The 24904-nt window shown below is 36.2% G+C and overlaps 1 protein-coding gene across 4 annotated transcripts in view; it reads left to right on the top strand.

The window, feature by feature from the left end:
* brip1 (BRCA1 interacting protein C-terminal helicase 1) overlaps positions 1-24904 on the top strand; it is a 260180-nt gene that overhangs the window by 211653 nt on the left and 23623 nt on the right. For all 4 annotated transcript variants that reach the window (XM_039756727.1, XM_039756728.1, XM_039756726.1 and 1 more), the window contains 3 exons: positions 3382-3494; positions 5938-6020; positions 23175-23450. In XM_039756727.1, coding sequence (XP_039612661.1) covers positions 3382-3494; positions 5938-6020; positions 23175-23450 — 472 coding nt within the window. The remainder of the gene's footprint in view (positions 1-3381; positions 3495-5937; positions 6021-23174; positions 23451-24904) is intronic.

Genomic DNA, 24904 nt, shown 5'->3' on the forward strand with positions numbered 1-24904 from the left:
CCAGTCAGATGCTTTTCTCCTGATGCATTTTGCATCATTACAAAAATGTTTTTTTGCCATCTTGCCTTTAATCACTTCTAGTAACAACCCATTCATATGTTTAGTTTGAGTATATTTCTGTGTTATTGTCTTTAATCAAACCAACAGCTTTCTAATGAGCAATCTTTCTGCTTTCAAATAAAAAAGCCCTTTTGTCACCTGACTCTGTCCTCCATTTTCAATTAGAGGAATCAGCTGATGTGACTGTCTCATCTCTAGCTAACTGGAGCTCCTAAAGGCTGTTGTATATATCATACTCAAGCTCCAAAACTAATTTAATCTAAATGAACATGGAAAACCAAGAACAATGTGCTATAAGTCTCTCTTTATTTGCCATTTTGTGTACATTGAGGTTATGTGGGCTTCTTCACACATTCTTCTGACAAATTAAAACTTTCATTTCAGTAAAGAATGGAATAATAAATTGCAATAGTTAATATCACAAGACAAAATATCATTTTGATATTGTGATTGACTCGGGTATCTTGATAGTATAATATCAAACACTATATGGTGTCACTTGCAATTCCCACTCATAAAGCATTTGCTAAAGTTGCAAAAGCTTTTAAAATACAAGATAACTTCAGTTTACTTATTGCTACAAAGAGCTTGGTGTCCTGAATGATGCCCTATTTTTGCTGAAATGTAAACCTGAAAACATTTTCTAAACTATTTTTGTCAGCTAATGATAAAAACTGTTTTTAATTCAAATGCAGCTACATACTTCCCAAAGTTGCTTGCCTAATGAAACTTGCAAGACTGTTTAGCACAGGCCTTTGTAGTAATGCAAATACTATTTATGTGACACTTAATGAAAACTCTCTCAGTTTTTGTCTGTATATTCCTAGGATTCTCCATATATATATATATCAGTGAACCAGCATCCATATTAGCATATTTTATTATCTGATTAATTATGATACTGTTGTTGAATCTACAGTATTAGATTATACTGTCAGTACACTGCACTCGGTCCTTAATTTCCTGGTCTTCAAACCTGTATTGTATCATATATTGCCACTTTAAACTGTTCTCTGCTTTGTAATCTGCAAGGGATGGTATGCTATGTTAAAAGTGCTGTATCAAATGAGGATTGATTGTGTTAACACATTATTGTTATAAACCGTTTATTATGTTCCATGATATATTTTTTCAGTGGTAGTTTTACATGTTTTAACAAATACAAAAAGATCTCCTGTTAAGGGGCTATAAACAGTAAAATAATTAGGTTGAGACTGTCATTTTATGGGTAACTAACTCTTCATTTCTATATAATTTCATATATTATTGTATTGATTTTCATATAAAATGAAAAGTAAGCCTCTGCTCATGGTAATGTTTTGCCATTTTGTTTATTTTTTAAAGTGCTGAATGCATCTTGAATAGTCGTGCTCTACCTGACATTTTATATAACAGTTTTAAATCAAGTTACCTGTCAACAGTGGTTAGAGATCTTCTGACTTTTGTCCTTGAGCAGATTGTGTCAAATAGGAATTGAACTTTTCACTTGTCAATTTAAAAAGATTAAGGCTATAATACAAAGCACTGAATGAATTGATGGACATTTCCATAGCATATTTGTGGCAAGGATTCTTTTGAAGTGTCCCTTTCTTGTTTCTTCTTTTTACCCCTTCATAACAAATCTGTCTTTTGAGGCATGCAAGTATAAACTACTTTAGGCCTCAAGTGTTATCACTAACATGATTTGTTTTGCTCTGCCTTTATTAGTCAATCCACTTTACAATCAATATACTTTCTCTTTACATGATTGTTTTGACTTTTGTCTTGCTACTTGCTAGTAGGTTTTCTTGTTTAACTGTCATAATTCCACAGTTATGAAAACTCTTCAATAAAACATTTTAGGAAAGAAGAATTTGTTTTTCAGAGTTGTTTATTAAAAGAAAACTTTGTTGCCTGTTGCCAAATCTTCATGGAGTTCTAATAATGAACTGTTTTTTCCATAGTTACCTTGCAATAAAATAATTTATTTTAAACTCATCTGCACTGACAAAAACAATTAAGTTCAGGTTTAATTTAAACGAAACAATAATCTACACAGTACACTAATAATGCATTTGCATGTAGTTTATGGTATATTAAATAAAAGTTTTATGGGTAGTTTATTACATTTCATCAATTTACTGCTTTTGCAGTGAAAAGAACTATTTTATCATTCTGCAAAGTTTCAAGTGAGTATGCATATTTATTATTGTTTGGTGTATACTAGGTATTGGATTCAAGCATAGATATAAAGTAGTTTAAAGTATCATGGGCATTTATCATCATAACATTTTTGCACTGTGGTTGTACCTTTTTTCTTCTCCTGTGTTTAGACAATAACGTTTTCAAAAAAACAGTTATACTATGCATTATGTTACTATTTTCTTATTTCCCAATCTGATCGTCTCATTTGGCAGTATTATATAGTGATATGTAATGCTGATGTGTCACTAAACAAAGCACTGTGCAGTGTTGAATTATGAATTACTGACTTATGGGAATTAATTTGTTTTGTGTTATACTGTTTATGTAAAATGTTTGGAGTAGGATGGAGCAGATTGAGGAGCTTTTAAACATTTTGCATTGATAGTTTTAATTATTTTTTTTTCTTTTTAGAAGCAGGTATTTATGTTCAGTTGGCTTATATTCATTTATACATTAAACTTCCAACTTACTTTTATAGTGCATTTATAAAAGACATAGCAATATTGCACATACTTAGTAATCCTTAAACGTTGAATTTTCTGAACACTTTGGAATTTTAATATTATCTTCTGGATGTAGATGTTGAGATGTTTTTCTTGATGTAAGATCATAAGCCTGAGAAACAGTGTCACTTCTTCAAGAGTAGGGACTTGTCTTCAACAGGTGCTACAAGTGAGCATGTCATTATTAGTAATCAAAGCTTTTTATTTGTGTGTCCTATTACGAACAAGAATAATCTGCAGTATTTGGTGAAATTCTGTGTATATTCAGACCATTTATTTTCCTTGTGATTTATTTTAATTATCTGTTTTCTTAAAAATAATTTGTTGATGTTAACATACAAATTTCTTGAAAGTTCAGTGTTCACTCTTCACATTCTAGTTCAAATTGCATTAGTTAATTTTTCTAATTTTATTTATAGGTAATTAGGAAGGAAATTAACACTTTTTTTAACTAAACAATTTTGAGTAATCATATATTAAATGAACAGAGCACAAACGTTCTTGCAGGAAAGGGTGCATTCATTGGAAACCAGTAATCAACAGTGCTATTTCAGACTATTTAATTCTGAGTTTACATTTGATCTTCTAAGTATAGAAAACACCTCTTTAAATGAATAATTTATGTATTTCTAAGGTGGAGCTCAAAAGGAAGTATAATGACCAGCATTGCAAAACACGTGGTCTTTTATCAGGCAGCCAGTGGTATGAGATTCAAGCATTTAGAGCTCTCAATCAAGCATTGGGAAGGTAAGGAGAAACTTCTCCTGTGAAAATTCTTACTTGGAGTATAAAATTATTTTTTCTTATGCAGTTATTAATAAGAACATTTGTTTTTCAGTGCATTTACAGCAGTGTGTAACATATATTTTAAAAAATCAGTGTAATATTTACTTCTTTTCAAGTATACATAAGAGTCAATATCCTGTTCCACACTTTAAAGGAAGAAACATACAAGGAGAATGCCAGAGTGATAGAGAAAATATTGAACATTACAGAAAAATGTTTTGTTAAACTAGCTGGTGGTATTGTGGTGGTTTCACTTTCAAAATGCAAAGAAAGATTATTTAAAAAGAATATAAATTAATAAATAATGATAAATTGAAAGTGAGCATATTTTGTCACAATATAGTGCAGAAAAAAGGAAAGTAGGCTTTTGCTCTTTTTTTAGTTGCTATTATTATCCCTTTTTTATGCCAACTAAAGCAGTAAGCATATAAAACTTGTATCCATCTAGTACTTTAATGCAAAATTACTCTCATCATCATGTATTTATGCTAATAAAGTAACATACCTATGTAAACCAAAGATATAATGGGAAAGTTAAGTGTGCAATTTTTACCATTTTAGTTTTTGATGGCTTTATTACTAAAATTGATTGTCATTCCTAATCCTGCAGATATTTCTTCAAACATCGATCTAGTTTTTTCTGCAAACAGGCATTTTCTTGAGAATAAAAGTATTCATTATACCCTCACATTTCAATGAACATGCATTTTTTGGTAATTTTTTTTTCAGTTTTCAGACCAAATTAATTACCTTAATCAACCACATCACAATCAGTGATGTAGAAATATTTAATGGCTTTAGCATACAACTTGAGTATTCCCACATAGGACATTCTAAAGACTGAGACTGTATGTGAATTTGTTTTTTTTGTTTTAATTAATCCTAGTGATACACAGGAAATTAATATTTAAATGTAAGAGCCATCAAAATCCTGAGCATCTGCAAAGCTGTCTTTTTTCAGTCTAGTACTGATGGCTGGGTGTGAAAGTCCTTCTCGGGACAGCAAACCACAAAAGCAGCCATGAAAAAGGAGCTAAAATCCATATGAGCAGCATCATGCTGGTACCGTGCTTCGCTATATTACTATTAATATTTATTGCTTTTTTTACTCATGCATCTGCAAATCGTGAAGCGCTTATGTCAGTGTTGCTTGTGACCAGCTAGCAACACACAACAGGAGTCTTAAAGTATTTATTGCAGTATTATGACGTGCCTTGTTGCCAGACAGGTATGGGCAGAGCGGTTCAAGATCAGGAGGAGTACTGGTTAGTTAGTAAAACAGCGACAGGGTAAGGACAGCAGGCAAGAGTCAGATGACGGCAAAATTGTTTTACTGTTTTGGAAGTGTCCAGCAGACACAGGCAAAGTACCATTTATATCGCAACATTACAAATAAAAAGTCAGTCTGCCCCTGGGATTCTCACAGTATCAAGTCAGGGTCTGGACAATCTGTCTACTTTTTCTTTTATGGATGCAGCAGTATTTATAAAAGTGGCCAGAACATTTTTAATTACACTTCTTTGTTTTAGGCATTATATGTCTAAACCAGCAGCCACGTAAGAAGAAAACTAATTGTGGAACAAGATGTGCTTAGTGAAAAGGCTCTTTAAATTGTTTTGATAAATGGAGAAAGAGAATTATGCTGGTTATTTCCCATTTGCTTTATTGAGAAGGTCATAGCATTCTCAAGTTTAAGAGTGAATGGGACAGAATCAGATGCAAAATATTAATTTTAGGGTATATGTGAAGCATTGAAATAACTGCTTTGAGTACACTTGTAGATCAAAGTGCAGAGTAATAGGACAGGAAAAAAGCACCATGTTGTGAAGGGGTCTGGCTGCAAGTTTTACTAATGAAGATGATAAACTAACCATTCAAAATTATGAAACGGCTTGCCGTGGAACTGATGCGCAAAAGCAGATTAGTAAAAAGTAAAAATACATAGTGCATCTGGTATAAAAAGAAACCAAAATTAGTGTAGGTAAAACAAAAAAAACATTCTTTGACAATCAAATGTCAGCTTTTGTCTTCGAACGAGACCTTTTTTTTTCTTTCTTTTTTTTTTTTTTAATAAATTTCGAATTATATTTGAATAGTTACATTCAATCTGGCAGCCCTAGTTGACACTAATATTGTATACATAATACCAGTAAATATTTCGATAAGAACAGTCATTTATCCCAAGATCACACATCGGTCTCTGCTCAACTAACTATTGCCAAATATTATTGAATTGAAATAGGACATTTAGCTTAATAAATATTTTGCCTCAGTACTTATTCTGTGTAAAGAATCCTTTGAAAAATATCCAAGAAGGAACCCTGCTGATTCACTATTGAATTAATTTTAATTTACTTTTCCTAATTTGACAATTACAAGATTTTATTTTCTACTTTCTTTGCAGGTGTATCAGGCATAAGAATGACTGGGGTGCACTTATACTTGTGGATGATCGCTTCAGATGCAATCCTAATAAATATATTAATGGTAAAGTTCAATGATGTGTTAGACTTTACTCTCAGTATTTGTTTGATAAGTGCATTGTTTTTATTTATTTTTTTTTTAAATGAGACCTTCAATTTTCATTTTGAATTATATAATTTTGGGTGTAGGCATTTGAAAACTATTACGATCATTAAAGAGTACTAGCATTTTATATGACATTTTTAAGCCTTGTACTTGCCTCTTTAGTTTGAATGAAGGAACTGGGATGACTTGAAATCAGTTTTATATTTTTACTGAGTCTGTAAGCATTATTTATAGAAAAAAAGAGTACTGAGTGTACCAGTATACACTCATTAATTGTCATTTGTACCAGAACGTTAAGGGCATTTTGAAAATTTTATTTTGACCGTTTTCAAAAAAGATTCAGCATAGTACCCTTCATCAATTACTAATGCTTAAATAAGCTGATAACAAGTTGATGCAATATCTTTTTCAGGAACTACCTTTTAACCACTGGATGGTGCTAGTATTCCATTTCAAAAGTAAACCATTGTTTGTTCATTTTTTTTTTTTAATCAAGCAATACCACATTACCCTGAACATTTCCAGATGCCATTTGCGCTTTTTTGATCATTTTTTTATTCTGCTTTTTTATGTTTAACATTTTATAAATTATTTTTTTAGTGTAGAGTATAAGACTATTTCAGCTTATCTTGCTGTTGTCTATAGTCCAGTATAACCAGCCTTAAATGTTATGTTTACTGTACTAGTACATTCTTACACTACTTCAAACAGCCTTTGTAGAACTTCTGGCCATTTCTTCTTTCTTCATTGTCAAGAAAAGACAGACTGGGTTGGTATCCTGGTTTTAAAATACCTCACCAGCTAAGCCAAACAAACTAGTAATTGTTCATAAATAATTTGAATAACATATGACAGGTACTCTGTCAGGTGGTCCTATGGATATCTTTTTATTTGGTTAACATTTCTTGTGTGAATTACAGTTTAAAATTGTCTATGTTTGCTTCAGGGCTGACCTACTTAAAAAATATTAAATACACAAACACTACATATGTTATGAAATACACATTTTTATAAATTAAATCTGAGTAGTTTAGATACTTTAGTATATTTTAGTTGTTTTGTGCAATTTTGTATTGACTATTTCATTTTTTTAACTTTTAGTAAAGAAGAATAAAATTTAAACATTAAGAATTGACACTTTTTCTTATCGACTGGAAGTAATACATTCAAAATTCTAAGGGTTCTTTCAGGAATGGTACTAATTTGTGTCTAACACACTGTACACTATTTTAATTTCTAGTTATCCAGTTTGTTTCATTATTATCAATGAAAGAAATGAATATCAATTATTCCTTTAAATTTATACTAGGTATTTTGGCATTAGTAAAATGGTTTGTTTTTTATAAATACACTAGTTATATATTTTTGTGTTTTTTTTTATTAATTAAAATTATACTATGTTCTTTACTACATTTTCTATTTGTCATGGAGCTGGAGAGTCGCGACTTGTTGCTCAGTGGTCAGACAAGTAAGCAATTTTAAATAAACTGAGACATGACTTTTCAACTGAGTTAGGATTTTTCCATTTGGTTAAAATACTGGAACGCAATTTACCTTAAGATACCGCAGTTCACTTTTTTTTGCATAATACTGCCCCATCCAGTGTCATTCTATACAATGTTACTAGTAGACTGAAAATAATTCTAAAGTCAACACTGGCAAATAAGCAAAAAAATTTCTCAGTAAAATCTGCTTGTGGGACATACTAAAACATATGATATTTCACATTTTCTCCTGAATAAATTTTAATTTATAAGATTTTAGTCTAGATACACAGTTTTTAACAGAGTTATACTCTGCTTTGCTCAAATTGATAAGTAATATATCTTTTTGGTGGCTAAATTCCATTTCTTAAATGAGATTTAAATTAAGAGATTCTAGTTTGTCTTATTTAGTTTCAAAGATGGATGCCTGAGACCGCATTCCCTGTCAGCAGTATTATAATTATCTAAAAGTGTTTCACAATTATTTGAGATGTCCCATCTTCTAAAAATCCTGTTGAACTTACAGGTAGCACAGAGTGCACAATGAGCAAAAAATAGGAATCAAAAGAAAAGCGAACATCCTCTAAAGAACTGTTAAAGTTAACAGCCAGTGATGTGATGTGGCCTGTCACAAGCGTATGAAAAAGAGGAAACAGATGCAGGTCCCAGTAATCTGGGCAGTTCCGCTGCAGTGCTCTAGCACAGTTGTTCTGCAGTGGTGGTGGATAGTTAGTGGCCCAGTCTTGAGCTAAAATGAAAGCGACGCCAAGAGTGAGGGCTTTTCACAATAATGCTACATACAAAACTTGCGGTTGTTCATCATCTTCATCTGACATTTTTTGTATTGACATTGGTACTTACACCACCTGGCTGTGAGGCATTACTGAATCATTAATGATGAAGAAACCACAGAAATTATGATTTGAAGACACTGAGGGATGGATGTAAAATAAGTAAAAGACTGAAATATGAAAGAAATGAAAAAATAAACAAGATGAATATGAGGATGCAGAAAAACGTGAACAATTTGATTCAAGATATAAGGATGAGGTGAACTGCCTCAGTAGGTGCTTTGCACTAGACCTAGAAAAAAGTTTAAAACAAATCAAGAGTAGAAACATTGTGCTTACTGCCCAAATGGATGATGTGAAATACAGGTACATGCTGACAAGCTGCATCAAATATTTGGAGTAAATATTGTAAATAAGTAAATATTTATATTTATAATAAATAAAAAATTGTTTGCTTAAAATGAAAAAGTAAACCTCTTTCTAATAAATAAATAGATTCTGAAAACAGAATTAGATGAAACAATGCCCTATTTTCTTGAAGGGATACAGGTCAGAAGTACATAAAATTGGTTTATTTTAAAACCCTACTTGAAATTATCAAAAGAAATTCAGAAATGAATAGTGCATATTGCATGCCTTGTACATGCTCATTGAGGGCCTTCTTCATTAGAGTTGATAAACTCTGGGATGGAAAAAAAATATTTTCTTCCACATCAGAGAGAAATAGATTTTTTCATAACAGTGGGATTTACATCTTTCTGGAATTCTCTGCAGCAGATGCTGGAAAGGAGGCTTCATTTTATGTTGTTAAGCAACATCTGTGCACAGTAGGTATTAACTATGGGCTGTTTTTTTCTAACCAGGCTGGAAAGAGAGTTAAAACAGTTACAGAGAAAGTTAAAATAAAATTACAACTATCCTTAAAAAGATAAAGGCTGAAATAAGGACTGGAACAGAGATCTCGAAAGACCTTTTTTAAGTCAGTATTGGACACTAATCTATTTATCATAAGAAAATATAAGAAACAACTTTACTAAAGCCTAGTAATTTTTTAATTTCTACTGTAATTCATATTAATAATGTGTTATTAATCAAAAACTCATTTTGTCATTTCAAAACTCCTAAAACATCCTCTGACTCATCTCTGTGTCGTTCTTCTCATTCCTTCAACTCCCCTGTAAATGAGAGACATTTCTGACTTGCTCTGTAACCACAGACCCAATACCTATGCACTGAACTCTGTTCTTTCACATACAGTCCATCACCCCTTTCTTAATTCCCAACTTCTTTTTTCTTTTTAATACCTTCACTTAAATCTGGTATCTTTCCTTCTGATTTCAAGAAGCCTTATGTGATCCCTATTGTCTAGAATCCCTCTGTCAACCCAACTGCCATTTACAACTACTGTTCTGTCTTCCTGCTACAATTCCTGTCCAAGACTCTAGAACACACAGTCCACTATGTCTCTTCTTTTCTCTCTGACAGCAATTTAGTAGATCTTCTTCAATTTAGATTCTGCATATATATACAGTGCATCCGGAAAGTATTCACAGTACATCACTTTTTTCACATTTTGTTATGTTACAGCCTTATTCCAAAATTGATTAAATTCATTTTTTTCCTCAGAATTCTACACACAACACCCCATAATGACAATGTGAAAAAAGTTTAATTGAGATTTTTGCAAATTTATTAAAAATAAAAAAATTGAGAAAGCACATGTAAATAAGTATTCACAGCCTTTGCCATGAAGCTCAAAAGTGAGCTCAGGTGCGTCCTGTTTCCCCTGATCATCCTTGAGATGTTTCTGCAGCTTAATTGGAGTCCACCTGTGGTAAATTCAGTTGATTGGACATAATTTGGAAAGGCACACACCTGTCTATATAAGGTCCCACAGTTGACAGTTCATGTCAGAGCACAAACCAAGCCTGAAGTCAAAGCAATTGTCTGTAGACCTCCGAGACAGGATTGTCACGAGGCACAAATCTGGGGAAGGTTACAGAAAAATTTCTGCTGCTTTGAAGGTCTCAATGAGCACAGTGGCCTCCATCATCCATAAGTGGAAGAAGTTTGAAACCACCAGGACTCTTCCTAGCGATCAGGGGAGAAGGGCCTTAGTCAGGGAGGTGACCAAGAACCCGATGTCAGAGGTCCTCTGTGGAGAGAGGAGAACCTTCCAGAAGGACAACCATCTCTGCAGCAATCCATCAATCAGGCCTGTATGGTAGAGTGGCCAGACGGAAGCCACTCCTTAGTAAAAGGCACATGGCAGCCCGCCTGGAGTTTGACAAAAGGCACCTGAAGGACTCTCAGAGCATGAGAAACAAAATTCTCTGGTCTGATGAGACAAAGATTGAACTCTTTGGTGTGAATGCCAGGCGTCACGTTTGGAGGAAACCAGCCACCGCTAATCACCAGGCCAATACCATCCCTACATTGAAGCATGGTGGTGGCAGCATCATGCTGTGGGGGTGTTTTTCAGCGGCAGGAATTGGGAGACTAGTCAGGATAAAGGGAAAGATGACTGCAGCAATGTACAGAGACATCCTGGATGAAAGCCTGCTCCAGAGCGCTCTTGACCTCAGACTGGGGCGACGGTTCTTCTTTCAGCAGGACAAAGACCCTAAGCACACAGCCAAGATATCAAAGGAGTGGCTTCAGGACAATTCTGTGAATGTCCTTGAGTGGCCCAGCCAGAGCCCAGACTTGAATCCTATTGAACATCTCTGAAGAGATCTTAAAATGCCTGTGCACCGACGCTTCCCATCCAACCTGATGGAGCTTGAGAGGTGCTGCAAAGAGGAATGGGCGAAACTGGCCAGGTATAGGTGTGCCAAACTTGTGGCATCATATTCAAAAAGACTTGAGGCTGTAATTGCTGCCAAAGGTGCATCGACAAAGTATTGAGCAAAGTAAACTTTTTTCACGTTGTCATTATGGGGTGTAATCCCTCCTCGATCGCGAGGGTTGCGTTCCAGAAACCCCCGATAGGTGAAAATCCGCGAAGTAGAAACCATATGTTTGTATGGTTATTTTTATATATTTTAAGCCCTTATAAACTCTCCCACACTGTTTATAAATATTCCCCGCACAGTTATACAGCATAAACCCTTTGTATTCTCTTAGATATTAGGTAAGATTCATTGAAATTATGTATGTAAATACACTGTTTATATACAGTAAAACCTAAATATTATTTTAAAGATATCGATTGTCTCCGATATCACATATGTTACAGACATTACAATAGACAGGCCACCAGCAATAAATACGTACAATGCAAGAAAAATTGTATACAGTAAATGTGTGTACAGTAACACTAAACTAACGTACATGTACTAAGTACTGCAAGTAGAAAATTAATTATGGTTACTCACCAACAATGACACAACGACTTGTCTGATAACAATGAGTTTAATTTTACTGCACAACAAAGGAGAGCATTACAGCCCTTCTAAAGGACCCTCTTCAGGCGACTGTGTAGCACCGCCGTTCTTCTTCCGGCAGTCTTCAATCCAAATCGCTAAAGCAGATTCCATTCGGACTACTGCCTTATTATGTCCACTTACAACTCGTTTTGCGCCCTGGTTAAAAGGACACTGTGGCCATAGCTCTTGTATTCTTTTCCTCCTTTTTAAATAAAAAGACTCATGGTCTCATTGATGCCGTAATGGCGTCCCTTCCTTCAACATATCCAAAACTTTCACCTTTTTGGCAATCATTAGCATTTTCCGTTGGCACTTAGGCACGGCCTCTGAAGCAGTAGCAGGAGCAGATCGTTTTGGAGCCATAACGAAGGGCTTGACTACACACAAAGATAAACACAAAAGAGCACAAAAGTTAACACTTTACACAGTGAAACACTTTGATGCTGAATAAGCGAAACGAGACTTCCAGGTTAATGCCGCGGCATCGAATTCAGCGCTCCATCGCTGAGCCAGTCAGCACACAGGAACTTAACTGCATGCTCTGATTGGTTAGCTTCTCAGCCATCTTCCATTAGTGTCCTTTGTATGAAATCAAGTGGGCAAACCAACTGAGGAAGCATGTACCGGAAGTAAAAAGATCCATTGTCCGCAGAACCCGCGAAACAGTGAAAAATCCTCATTATATATTTAGATATGCTTACATATAAAATCTGCGATAGAGTGAAGCCACGAATTTCAAAGCGCAAAATAGCGAGGGATTATTGTGTGTGTGTGTATATATATATATATATATATATATATATATATATATATATATATACACATACATACAGTGGTGTGAAAAACTATTTCCCCCCTTCCTGATTTCTTATTCTTTTGCATGTTTGTCATACAAAATGTTTCTGATTATCAAACACATTTAACCATTAGTCAAATATAACACAAGTAAACACAAAATGCAGTTTTTAAATGATGGTTTTTATTATTTAGGGAGAAAAAAAATCCAAACCTACATGGCCCTGTGTGAAAAAGTAATTGCCCCTGAACCTAATAACTGGTTGGGCCACCCTTAGCAGCAATAACTGCAATCAAGCGTTTGTGATAACTTGCAATGAGTCTTTACAGCACTCTGGAGGAATTTTGGCCCACTCATCTTTGCAGAATTGTTGTAATTCAGTTTTATTTGAGGGTTTTCTAGCATGAACCACCTTTTAAGGTCATGCCATAGCATCTCAATTGGATTCAGGTCAGGACTTTGACTAGGCCACTCCAAAGTCTTCATTTTGTTTTTCTTCAGCCATTCAGAGGTGGATTTGCTGGTGTGTTTTGGGTCATTGTCCTTTTGCAGCACCCAAGATCGCTTCAGCTTGAGCTGACGAACAGATGGCGGACATTCTCCTTCAGGATTTTTTGGTAGACAGTAGAATTCATGGTTCCATCTATCACAGCAAGCCTTCCAGGTCCTGAAGCAGCAAAACAACCCCAGACCATCACACTACCACCACCATATTTTACTGTTGGTATGATGTTCTTTTTCTGAAATGCTGTGTTCCTTTTACGCCAGATGTAACGGGACATTTGCCTTCCAAAAAGTTAAACTTTTGTCTCATCAGTCCACAAGGTATTTTCCCAAAAGTCTTGGCAATCATTGAGATGTTTCTTAGCAAAATTGAGACGAGCCCTAATGTTCTTTTGCTTAACAGTGGTTTGCGTCTTGGAAATCTGTCATGCAGGCCGTTTTTGCCCAGTCTCTTCTTGTGGTGGAGTCGTGAACGCTGACCTTAATTGAGGCAAGTGAGGCCTGCAGTTCTTTAGACGTTATCCTGGGGTCTTTTGTGACCTCTCGGATGAGTCGCTCTGCGCCTTTGGGGTAATTTTGGTCAGCCGGCCACTCCTGGGAAGGTTCACCACTGTTTCATGTTTTTGCCATTTGTGGATGATGGCTCTCACTGTGGTTCGCTGGAGTCCCAAAGCTTTAGAAATGGCTTTATAACCTTTACCAGACTGATAGATCTCAATTACTTCTGTTCTCATTTGTTCCTGAATTTCTTTGGATCTTGGCATGATGTCTAGCTTTTGAGGTGCTTTTGGTCTACTTCTCTGTGTCAGGCAGCTCCTATTTAAGTGATTTCTTGATTGAAACAGGTGTGGCAGTGATCAGGCCTGGGGGTGGCTAAGGAAATTGAACTCAGGTGTGATACACCACAGTTAGTTTATTTTTTAACAAGGGGGCAATTACTTTTTCACACAGGGCCATGTAGGTTTGGATTTTTTTTCTCCCTAAATAATAAAAACCATCATTTAAAAACTGCATTTTGTGTTTACTTGTGTTATATTTGACTAATGGTTAAATGTGTTTGATTATCAGAAACATTTTGTGTGACAAACATGCAAAAGAATAAGAAATCAGGAAGGGGGCAAACAGTTTTTCACACCACTGTATACTGTATATAAATAATATGTACATATATGTATATATATATATATATATATATATATATATATATATAATCTCTATACTAATAAAAGGCAAAGCCCTCACTGACTGACTCACTCATTACTAATTCTCCAACTTCCCGTGTAGGTAGAAGGCTAAAATTTGGCAGGCTCATTCCTTATAGCTTACTTACAAAAGTTAAGCAGGTTTCATTTAGAAATTCTACGCATGACAGTTGACAACGTCCGCCATGTTAAACTTTCTTATTTATGGCCCCATCTTCACGAAATTTGGTAGGCTGCTTTCCTGCACTAATCAAAAAGATGTACATATTTCGATGGTATGACGCCAATGTTGGCCTCCATATTGAACTTTCCAATGCCACTAATTCTCCAACTTCCCGTGTAGGTAGAAGGCTGAAATTTGCCAGGCTCATTACAAAAGTTAAGCAGGTTTCATTTCGAAATTCTACGCATAACAGTTGTAACGATCGACAACATCGGCCATGTTAAACTTTATTATTTATGGCCCCATCTTCATGAAATCTGGTAGTCGGCTTCCCTGCGCTAACCGAAACCGATGTACATACTTATTTCGGTGGTATGACGCCACTGTCGGCCGCCATATTGAACTTTCCAACGGTCTTTGATACCTATGGGCCCATCTTCAAGAAATTTGGTACGCAGGTTCCCAACGCTAACTGAATCCTACTTACGTACATGTATACATCCATCGCCTGCAGCTCGGTCACCATGTGAGGCGGCGTTGGGTCCCCCATCACCACGCCTCCCAAGTTGTTGGCTGCCTGCCTATATAAGGCCGTCCGTCGCTACGGTCTCTTCATTGCCTTCCTTGCTTCGCCACGGTATTCACGTCTCCGTGCTGATAACTGCATCCTTTTTATTTAATCCACGGCTTCTCCGCTGTTTTATTGTTCACTAGCAAAATACCCATGCTTCGCAGCGGAGAAGTAGTGTGTTAAAGAAGTAATGAAAAAGAAAAAGGAAACATTTTGAAAATAATGTAACATGATTGTCGATGTAATTGTTTTGTCACTGTTATGAGTGTTGGTGTCATATATATATATATATATATATATATATATATATATATATATATATATATATATAAACTGCTCAAAAAATTAAGGGAACACTTTGAAAACACATCAGATCTCAATGGGAAAAGAAATCCTCCTGGATATCTATACTGATATAGACTGGGTAATGTGTTAGGAACGAAAGGATGCCACATCGTTTGATGGAAATGAAAATGATCAACCTACAGAGCCCTGAATTCAAAGATGCCCCAAAAATCAGAGTGAAAAAATTATGTGGCAGGCTAGTCCATTTTGCCAAAATTTAATTGCAGCAACTCAAAATTGTTCGCAGCACTTTGTATGGCCCCTGTGTTCTTGTATACATGCCTGACAACATCGGTGCATGCTCCTAATAAGACGACAGATGGTGTTGTGGGAGATCTCCTCCCAGATCTGGACCAGGGCATCACTGAGCTCCTGGACAGTCTGAGGTGCAACCTGGTGGCATTGGATGGACCAAAACATAATGTCCCAGAGGTGTTCTATTGGATTTAGGTCAGAAAAGTGTGGTGGCCAGTCAATGGTATCGATTCCTTCATCCTCCAGGAATTGTCGTGCACCAGGAGCCACTGTACCAGCATAGGGTCTGACAATGGGTCCAAGGATTTCATCCTGATACCTAATGGCAGTCAAGGTGCCTTTGTGAAGCCTGTAGCGGTCTGTGTGACCCTCCATGGATATGCCTCCCCAGACAATCATTAACCCACCACCAAACTGCTCATGCTGAATGATGTTACAGGCAGCATAATGTTCTCCATGGCTTCTCCAGACCCTTTCACTTCTGTCACGTGCTCAGGGTGAACCTGCTCTCATCTGTAAAAAGCACAGGGCACCAGTGGTGCATCTGCCAATTCTGGTATTCTATGACGAATGCCAATCGAGCTGCATGCTGCTGGGCAGTGAGCTCAGGGCCCATTAGAGGACATGGGGCCCTTGGGTCACCCTCATGAAGTTTTTCTGGTTGTTTGATCAGAGACATTCACACCAGTGGCCTGCTGGAGGTCATTTTGTAGGGCTCTGGCAGTGCTCATCCTGTTCCTCCTTGCCCAAAGGAGCAGATACTGGTCCTGCTGATGGGTTATGGACCTTCTATGGCCCTCTCCAGCTCTCCTAGAGTAACTGCTTGTCTCCTAGAATCTCCTCCATGCCCTTGAGACTGTGCAGGGAGACACAGCAAACCTTCTGGCAATGACACGTATTGATGTGCCATCCTGGAGAAGTTGGACTACCTGTGCAACCTCTGTAGGGTCCAGGTATCGCCTCATGCTACCAGTAGTGACACTGACTGTAGCCAAATGCAAAACTAGTGAAGAAACAGTCAGAAAAGATGAGGAGGGAAAATGTCAGTGGCCTCCACCTGTTAAACCATTCCTGTTTTGGGGGTCATCTCATTGTTGCCCCTCTAGTGCATGTGTTGTTAATTTCATTAACACCACAGCAGCTGAAACTACAACAACAACAACAACATTTATTTATATAGCACATTTTCATACAAACAGTAGCTCAAAGTGCTTTACATATTAAAGAATAGAAAAATGAAAGACACAATTATAAAACAAAATAAATCAACATTAACATCGAATAAGAGTAAGGTTCAATGGCCAGGGGACAGAAAAACAAAAAACTCCAGACGGCTGGAGAAAAAATAAAATCTGTAGGGATTCCAGACCATGAGACCGCCCAGTCCCCTCTGGGCATTCTACCTAATATAAATGAAACAGTCCTCTTTGGATTTAGGATTCTCACGGAAGGGCTTGATGATGATGATGGTCACGTAGACTTCTGCCTTTTAATCCGTCCATTATTGTTTGAGCATCATGAAGAAACCGGAAAAAGAAACAGAAAAGAGAGTAGGGGTCAGTACCGATTTTAGAGCCACCATGAATAGTTATTATGATGAATTGAACATACAGAGTATCAGGATTAAGTTAAATTACGATTAAAATGAAGTTATAAAAGGCCATGTTAAAGTAATGTGTTTTCAGCAGTGTTTTAAAGTGCTCTACTGTATCAGCCTGGCGAATTCCTATTGGCAGGCTATTCCAGATTTTAGGTGCATAGCAGCAGAAGGCCGCCTCACCACTTCTTTTAAGTTTTGTTCTTGGAATTCTAAGGAGACACTCATTTGAGGATCTGAGGTTACGATTTGGAATATAAGGTGTCAGACATTCCGATATATAAGATGGGGCGAGATTATTTAAGGCTTTATAAACCATAAGCAGAATTTTAAAGTCAATCTGAATGACACAGGTAACCAGTGTAGTGACATTAAAACTGGAGAAATGTGTTCTGATTTTCTTTTCCTAGTTAGGATTCTAGCAGCTGCATTCTGCACTCGTTGCAAACGATTTATATCTTTTTGGGTAGTCCTGAGAGGAGTGCATTACAGTAATCTAGTCGACTGAAAACAAACGCGTGAACTAATTTCTCAGCATCTTTCAGTGATATAAGAGGTCTAACTTTACTTATGTTTCTTAAGTGAAAAATGCTGTCCTAATGATCTGATTAATATGTGATTTAAAATTCAGATTACAGTCAACAATCACCCCTAAGCTTTTACCTCCGTCTTGACTTTTAATCCTAATGTATCCAGTTTATTTCTAATAGCCTCATTGTATCCATTATTGCTGATCACTAAAATTTCAGTTTTCTCTTTATTTAACTTGAGAAAATTACTATTCATCCATTCTGAGATACTAGTCAGACATTGTGTTAGTGAATCAATAGAATCAGGGTCATCAGGTGCTATTGATAAGTACAGCTGTGTGTCATCAGCATAGCTGTGGTAGCTCACGTTGTGCCCTGAGATAATCTGACCTAACGGAAGCATGTAGATTGAGAATAACAGCGGACCCAGGATAGAGCCTTGTGGAACACCATATTGGATATCATGTGTCTTGAGTTGTAATTCCCACAACTAACAAAAATTTTCTCCCTGTCAGGTAGGATTCAAACCAATTTAAGACACTGCCAGAGAGGCCCACCCATTGACTAAGGCGATTTCTAAGAATGTTGTGATCAATGGTGTCAAATGCAGCACTCAGATCTAAGAGGATGAGAACAGATAAATGGCCTCTGTCTGCATTTACCCACAAGTCATTTACTACTTTAACGAGTGCAGTTTCTGTGCTGTGATTTGTTCTAAAACCTGACTGAAATTTATCAAGAATAGCATGTTTATTTAGGTGGTCATTTAACTGCATAATGACTGCCTTCTCTAGAACTTTACTTAAGAAGGCAGGTTAGAGATGGGTCTAAAATTTTCAAGAGCCGAGGGGTCAAGATTATGTTTCTTAAGTAGGGGTTTAACTACAGCAGTCTTAAGACAGTCTGGGAAGACCCCAGTATCTAGTGACGAATTTACTATGTCAGAACATTATCAATTAGCACGCCTGATACTTCTTTGAAAAACCTTGTTGGTATCGGGTCAAGGACGAGGTGGAGGGTTTTAATTGAGAGATTATTTTTTTAAATCAGGTAAATCTATCCTAGTGAAAGAGTTTAATTTGTTTATAACAGGATGCTGGGGTTTAGGAGGATCCTTAGTGTTGGGGAGATATACTATGTTATTTCTAATATCATTAATTTTTGATTGAAAATACAGCGACAGCCTCACAGGTTTCACTGGAAGCACTTAGGAGGCATTCCTTTGAGCTACCTGGGTTTAGTAGGCGATCAATTGTTGAAAATAAGACTCTGGGATTACTAGCATTGTTATTTATAATCTTGAGAAATAGCAGCGTCTCTCAAGACGGACAGTGTTATTGTATTCTGTTATTTTGACTTTTAATATTTCGTGGTGGATAGTAAGTTTAGTCTTCCTCCATTGACGCTCAGCTCTACGGCATGTTCTCTTTAAATCAGACACTCTTTGGGTCTTCCATGGTATACAATGCTAGAAGATTTTTTCACTGTCTTTTCAGGTGCAACTATGTCAACAGCAGCTCTCACTTTAGAATTAAATCTTTCCACCTTACTATTTACATTGTCCTCGCTATTATAGCTGGCACTATAAACGGACTGATTGCTTAAAATGTTTGTAAGTTTTAAAGCTGCTGCGAATCAAAGAAGCGTTTTTAACAATATGCTTCTCATGAGTGTTTTTATCATTATTTCTATATTAAAAGTAGAAGAAAATGGTCTGATAGACCAATATCAATGATCTGTTTTATATCAACTTTCAGTCCTTTAGTAATCACTAAGTCTAATGTATGACCTGCTTTATGTGTAGGCTGATTTATGAGTTGTCTCAAATCAAAAGAATCCAGGAGGTTCATAAATTCTTTTACTTTTAGATCACACTGATTATCTATATGAAAATTAAAGTCGCCAACTATTAGGAGTGTGTCATAGTTAGTAATTAAAATTGACATTAAGTCAGAGAATTCCTCAAAAACGCGCGTTATATTTAGGAGGTCTATACACGGATAGTACTAGAACTTGAGAATCTCCATGAATAACAACGGCGAGATACTCAAAGGACTTGAACTTACCAAAACTGACATCTTTACATTTTAATCGCTCGAGTAAATGTTAGCCAATCCGCCCCCTTTTCCCTGGCGGTTTGCATGAGTAAAACTGTAATCCGGAGGCAGATTCGATTAAAACTGCCGCGGCATCTGAATTCAGCCATGTTTCATTTAGTGCAATAAGATCTATTTTTTTATCACTAATAAGATCGTTGATAAAAAACGTTTTGTTAGTTAAAGCTCTAACATTTAATAGTGCCATATTTAATGTTTCGAGGTGCAGAGATGAGTACTATGTGCGTTATTGTTATTTGGAATAGGAACTAAATTATTATTATTAGCGCTCTGTGTGCATTTTTGTTTAATCTGTGATCTGTTTTATAGTTTTAATACATTGTTCCTCTAAAATAGTGATTTTAATTAGATTATTGGAGTTTATGCCGTATTTCCTAGGTTTTCTACGTGCATTGAGATTGCTTATTACAGTATTAATGGTGTGCACTTTAACGGAAGACTCTATTAAACATTCATCATGTCCTGGCACAGCAGTATTATTTCGGAAGGGGTTAAGAGCAGAGATAGATAGTCAAGAAAAACGAATTACCTTCGATATGTTTTCGGAGAGGACCCGGGCGCCGAAACTGTTCGGATGCAGGCCATCACGCTTGAAGAGACGCGCCTTTCCAAAAGAGATTCCAATTGTTGATGAAACCGACATCCTTCTTCTTGCAGAAACCCTGTAGCCAGTTGTTCAACCCTAGCAGACGACTGTAGTACTTGTTTGATCGTCTGACGAGAGGTAGTGGACCCGAAACGAAGATCTTTGCCGATGGGGTCCTGTCCTTAATCAAAGCTGCGAAGTCAGCCTTCAGGATTTCGGATTGTCGATGCCTTATATCGTTTACGCCGGCATGCAAGACGATTGCTCCAACTGCCCTCTCCTTGTGTTTCGTAGACTGCTGGCGACGCTTCATTATATCTCGGACACGAGCACCGGAAAACAAGAAACAAACGATTTTGCATTAGGGCATGCGACATTAAGGTTTCTAACGATAGAATCACCTACCACTAATACATCACCAGGTGCTGAAGGCGAAATGGGGACGCGGAGAGGGTCAAACCGGTTCTGAGATAAAATGCTCGCCTGTGCCGATGGAGGTGCTTTGGCCTTGAACCCGCGCCTGCATAGCTGAAATCCACCGAGGTCAGCAGCGCGCGCTCCTAGAGAGCGGGATGAGGTCGGCACAACGCGGGGTTGATGTTACTCTGATTACAGATGGCGAGGACGGTTTTTCCAACAGCCGGGCCTTCAGATTTCTCAGGTATTTCCGTCGGGACAGGAGTTTCTGAATCTGTTCATCAAGTTCTTGGAGTTCCTCAACTACGATTTCAACGCGAGTTACCCCACTGTCGGCCATTTTCTGCTTCGTGTCCTAGGAGAAATGAGAGAGAGAGGTTAGAGGTTCTATAAACTGATTAACAACCCCCTCTGCTACTTAACTGACCAGATTAATATCCCATAAGTTTCATTGACTTTATGCTATACTCTGATTAAAAAGTGTTCCTTTAATTCTTTTGAGCAGTATATATATATATATATATATATATATATATATATATATACACACACACATACATCCACATATATACATACATATACAGTATATACATATATCTACACACATACATATATATATATATATATATACATATATATATATATATATATATACATATACAATGGAACCTCTAGATACGATCACCTCTGTATACGAGAAATTCAAGATAAGATGAAACATAGTTCATTGTAGACACGGAACACACATGAAATGCATGTGTTCCAAATAACGATATAGTATTTATAAGAGGTGTGATTTTGCTTGACTTCTCACTCTATACAACTCCAAGCAACTGACACGCAGATAAACAGACTTGAACTGAGAAAACTGGGGGATGTGATAGCAGACTGTTGCTGCTTATCAGCACATTTAAAGGACAAAAGACGCTGACGGAGAGGTGAGAAACAATTTAAGGTGGGATGGATCTACAAGTTTTTTTCGTAGGCTCTGGTCATTCTAGTGTTAAAATTTTTAAATTAAAATTTTACATACCGTACCTTTCTGATTTGTGCTACACATTTACTTCTTTGTCCTTATGTTTAATTCCACAAATTGTATTTCATATATGTTTTGATCTTTCATCAATTTTGTACTGTTTGTGAATTAATTGACATTTATTCTCATTTTCCATGTTTTTTTTTTGGATTTCCTGCACTTTTTTTCCTTACGTACATTTAAATTTTTATTTGAAAATGAGTTAAAAAGCAAACGGCATAGGAGAGGCAGAAGAAAATTAATCAGTTGCATACACGTTTTACTCTCTGATTTTTCATATTAACAGGATGAAAGAGTTAAAGACAGGGCTAGAATAATATATATTTTTGGAAATATCTAATTATTTATGTTATTTAGCAACAGTTCATTAACTACGTTGCATGTATTATTTTTAACTGTTTTTTAACTTATCAACAATGCCAAGAAATTACATTTTACAAACACAAAATATCATAGAATTGGAAACTTATCTAAAGAACTATTAAACAAATTTTAAATTTTAATTGGTACTTTTTTTTTTTCACAAATTGCCGTATTCATACAATTATTATATAATTCTTCATATATGAGAAAATCGAGTTGATTATTGTTATTAGATAAACTTCTTCTGGAAAATAGTCTTGTGAACTAAAGCATTTGAATTATAGTGTCACAGTATTTGTTTATACAGTATATTTCCTCAACTGACACACTTCCAGGTTTATTGACTTGCTAAAGGTTTGTTAGTTAAGAGAATCAACAGTCTTGTAATTAAAAGCCCACTACATTAGCATGACCTAAACTACGAGACTAGTTGTGACGTGCCTCGTTATTTTTCAGACAGCTATGTTTTATATTTTGTTTTGTTTTGCATATTAACCAAAAATGATGATACTTGAATATTTTTTCAGTTTATCAATCTAGATTTTAATTAGGTAACTGGATTAAAATACTGAAATTACCTCATGACATCTTGTAAACAAGACACAAAACAAAGATAAATTATTTAATACAAACTGAATAGGAGAGTGAAGGCTTGGATTTTATAGGTGAAGAACAGGAGGGGTGGGATCTCAGATGTACATGAGGTCTGCAGGAGGGCGTGATGTAGCAGTGGAAGTGGGTGGCGTCTTAGCTGGGTTTTCCTTCTGGTGGTCTGTGGAAGAGGGAGAAAAGGCATTAGTACTGTTCATCAACCCTTGGCTCTGCATCTTACTGCCAGTTAAGCCCTTTGACAGCCTCCCATGCACATGTGTATGACATGTAAATAAAACTTCTTATATGTGTTTCTTTTTTTTTTTTTTTAAACAGGCCTTTCTAAGTGGGTCCGCCAGCAGGTTCAACACCATGTCAGCTTCAAAAATGCCATGGAGTCCTTGGTGAACTTTTCTGATAGACACACACAGGCTGTCTCTCCTACAAATAAAACTACAGAGCACTTGGCTGTCATGCAGAACAGCACATCACCAGGAGCTTCTGTAACAATTGACCTATCCTCTCATAATCTCTTGGATACCAAATGTGCCATTCTAAATGAGGAGAAACATGTGCCTTTATTAAATGATGGTTTAACTTTATATCAAGAAGGTAAACTTTCCTGATTTTGAACATGTCTTCATTAAATTGTAAAATGAAATTCTGCTTTTAAATTGATTAGACCATTTTTTACTGGTATCAGTGCAATCGAAAAGGTACCAGTCTGGTACATATTTTTGCAATCTTGTTGTGCCAAACACTGATTTGTACTCTATGGGTGACAGAGACTTTAGTTGTATAGTGACCAGACTTTGGAATGACCTACCTTAATTAATTAGATCAGCTGACTCCATTCATGCCATTAAAAAACTTAAAACTCATATGTTCAGGAAGGCTTTTAACTTATCATTCTGCCCCTTCTTTCAGTTTACCTCTCCGTCCAGATGCTCAGGATAATTTGTATGTGATATTATTTGTTCAGGCTTTTCTTTTAGTATTGAATTTAGAATTTTACTCTGGTTTATTGTCTTTTATTTTACTTAATGCTTTGTATCTTCTGTATTTATCTATTTAGTGTTCTATGCCGAAATATTTTTATCCATTGTTACATATCGTGTTTCCCCGAAAATAAGACAGGGTCTTATATTCATTTTTCTTCAAAAGATGCACTAGGGCTTATTTTCAGGGGATATCTTATATCTATTCATGTCCAACAATGTACATTTATCCAAATACAGCCATGTAATCTTTCCCTTGAATATCGTCATAACTCTCCACATTCAAACCCTTAATTTCAGCCTGAATTTCTTGCTATGCTTTTAGGATCCTCCAGGATCGATGTGCATGTTTGATGAATGGTTCAATGTGGTGAAGCAAAATGCTGACATACAAAGGCATTCGTGGTGCTTTGATATGCAAGCATCGCATATTACCCAAAGTAATGACACGATACATTTTAAAAGTGTCACATACCATCTTCTGTGCTGTCTTTTTTTTTTTGCACCTTTACAATACCATCAGAATGTACGGTGGCATATTTGGGCCACAGAGAAAAAGAAAATAGGGACATAATAAAAATGTTTATTTTGTGATTAAAGTGGAAATTTCAGCTTTAAACTTGAAATGTCCTCTTTAATCCCGTAGTTTACTTTATCATTAAAGTAGACTGTCGTAAACGTCATCTTAAAACAGACCCAGTTGTTAAATCGCTACGCTCTTCTGGGGCATCCTCCTGACCTGACAGCAGCAGCAAGCAGCATCGCCACACAGAACACATTAAATTAATAATATTCCAGCTCTCTGTACATTTAGAATTCTTAGATATATGCTTGATATCACTTTCATGATGAAATGCATTAAAATATATATGTTACATTTTATAGATAAATCGTTAAGTTTGTTTAAATAATGAATACTGTTAATAGTTGCACATATGGGGGTGGCAGAGCGGTCTCGCAGGAAGTCATGTCCCTTGTGATCCCTGCCTGGAGTTTGCTTGTTTTCCTGGTGGGTTTCCACAGTGTGCTCAGTTTTCCATCCAAAGACATGAAGGTTTGGAGATTTGG

The sequence above is a fragment of the Polypterus senegalus genome, chromosome 6 (assembly GCF_016835505.1).
Source record: "Polypterus senegalus isolate Bchr_013 chromosome 6, ASM1683550v1, whole genome shotgun sequence".
Taxonomy (NCBI): Eukaryota; Metazoa; Chordata; class Cladistia; order Polypteriformes; family Polypteridae; genus Polypterus; species Polypterus senegalus.